General features: G+C 38.8%; 1 protein-coding gene across 1 annotated transcript in view; it reads right to left on the bottom strand.

The window, feature by feature from the left end:
• LOC542977 (DNA mismatch repair protein MSH6) overlaps window positions 1-2,205 on the bottom strand; it is a gene marked incomplete at its 5' end in the record, with an annotated part of 11,744 nt that overhangs the window by 3,338 nt on the left and 6,201 nt on the right. The window contains 4 exon segments of the mRNA XM_044532811.1: window positions 562-663; window positions 749-951; window positions 1,082-1,257; window positions 1,449-1,540. Coding sequence (XP_044388746.1) covers window positions 562-663; window positions 749-951; window positions 1,082-1,257; window positions 1,449-1,540 — 573 coding nt within the window.

The following is a 2,205-nucleotide window of genomic DNA, read 5'->3' as shown; positions in this document are numbered from 1 at the left end:
AGGATAGGCTACGGCCAAGCAGGGGCACTTTGCTCAGGAGTTGCAGTATTAGTCCCTGATTGAAAGAAGTCATTTCTTAGTAGGATAAGCTTCCTTTAGCAAGATAACTAGAACTAGCACTTTCCATAATATACGGAGAGGTCTGTATGGACAAACTCAAACAACCAATAATATTAGGCCATTTTCCCCAAGCTCTTCTCTTCCTCCCCTGTCACCCCACAACATCGGCAAGACACGCACGCCCATTGGACCTTCATCGTTCATCGGCCCTCAGGCACCTCCAGGCCACGGCTATGCCCTCCGATTCCAAGGCTCTAACACTGAGGCATGACAGTTATGTCAAACTAATCCACTAAAAAGCATGTTTCAAGTTTCAACTTTCAACCAATCACTTTGGCATGAACAATTGATTACATCCTCCTCGGAGCAATCTGACTATCCTTTTTTTCTTTCTTTTCTAACTGCATAGCACTAGATGCATCAACATGTCAAACAACATGCAACAGTATCAGTACAATTCCATGATCGTATTCAAGTACAAGAAACATCATGTCAAATTACCTTTTTTGTAGACTGCAACTCATAGTCACTAGGAACAGAACCCCTCAGGCTCTCAGACACTTCAATAAGGTAAGTATCCTTTCCAACATTTACATACTTAACCTGCACCATCAACCAGTTATTAGTAATTGCTAAATAAACTAATAAATGGTCGACATTTTGAAACAGAAGTGACGCATAGCACTACCGATGAATCCCTCAGTAGCTTTCTTTGCTCCTTCAGGTACTCCTGTAGACTGGATTCGATCTCCTCTATGGCACAGGAAGTGGCATCATATTCAGGGTCACAACCTTCAAGAGGTATGATCCGACCATTATGATCAGCCTCTGACCAATCAAATGCATCCCTGAAGTAATCTAAAACAGATGACACATCTGGTAACCCTTTGCCTGTAAACAGTTAGAGCTTGAAGGTTACCTTACACATTGGAGGCAGTTAAACAATCTGATAAAAAACAGACATTGTGTAGAGAAAGACCCCTCGTGTAGCTTAACTAATGAAGAAAGTTGTTATTACTACCTGGTGAAAGCAAATCATTTAGTAGAGAAGACCCCTCTGTGCCTGTCAACGCCCTAATAGAAGAACATGCCTGAAACATTTGCTGGCAACCACGAAGGGCAGCAGTGAACTGCTGGAGCAATCTCTTTGCTGTGTCTTCATATAGAACAACTGACTTAGATCTCCCATTTTCACCACTGCAAAGAATGTAGTATGAGTCATTAAGAATAAAAGAGTACATTTCAAAGGTCCAAGAGTAGAGAAAGCAGTGTAAACTTCTATAGCTAAACCTGGAGCAAAAAAATATAGTATAATGCAAAAGTCAAAAGTCAAACCAATCCAGCTTATTGCACAATGTCCCTACTAATAAGGTATGGTATTGAATTACCATCTAGAGAAAAGGTGTGCAAGCAGACGCTCCATGTCTGGAAGCCTACATAAATCTTTACGGAACTGCATAGCACATTCATGCCCGACTCCCTGGAAAGATGAATAAAGCGTTAAAAACAACAATGAAAAGTAAAATGACAAGCATAATCACATGAAACATGAAAGCAAATTTCTGACTTCAATACATACATATATACAGTGAAAACAGATGCACAATCAGAATATACTATTATATGGTAATCATCAGTTTGAAATTTCATAATTTTGTTCAAACATTAATAACTATGTTGCAGCGTTTTAATTTGAGGAGACTACATAAGCTTCCCACCATGAATAGATAACCATCATATACTTCATAAGCTCAAAGAACAGTAATTATCCCAAGGCTATAAGATACTCCCTCTGTCCCAAAATATAAGAACATTTTTAACACTACACTAGTGTCAAAAACGTTCTTATATTATGGGACGGAGGGAGTATGATCCATCTAATGGTCAGGTTTTCTTTAATACTCCGAGATGAGCAACTTAGCATCAAGGAACAAAGTGACACCAACAACAAGCACATCAAAACAGTTCTAAGTACTCAAGCATTTAATAACTTGATCATAATTAATTAAATGGCATCCACCCCTATGTAAGTAATTGTGTTAATTGAGTGAAATGCTCTATTAGGCCATAAACTCACATTGAAAGAACAGTTTAGTCCCTAAACTCAAAAACTGCACACTTCAGACCATAAACTGTTTTAAGTGA

Source organism: Triticum aestivum, chromosome 5B, assembly GCF_018294505.1.
Source record: "Triticum aestivum cultivar Chinese Spring chromosome 5B, IWGSC CS RefSeq v2.1, whole genome shotgun sequence".
Lineage (NCBI taxonomy): Eukaryota > Viridiplantae > Streptophyta > Magnoliopsida > Poales > Poaceae > Triticum > Triticum aestivum.
The sequence above is the reverse complement of the archived record's forward strand: the minus strand, read 5'-3'. Positions and strand labels throughout refer to the sequence as shown.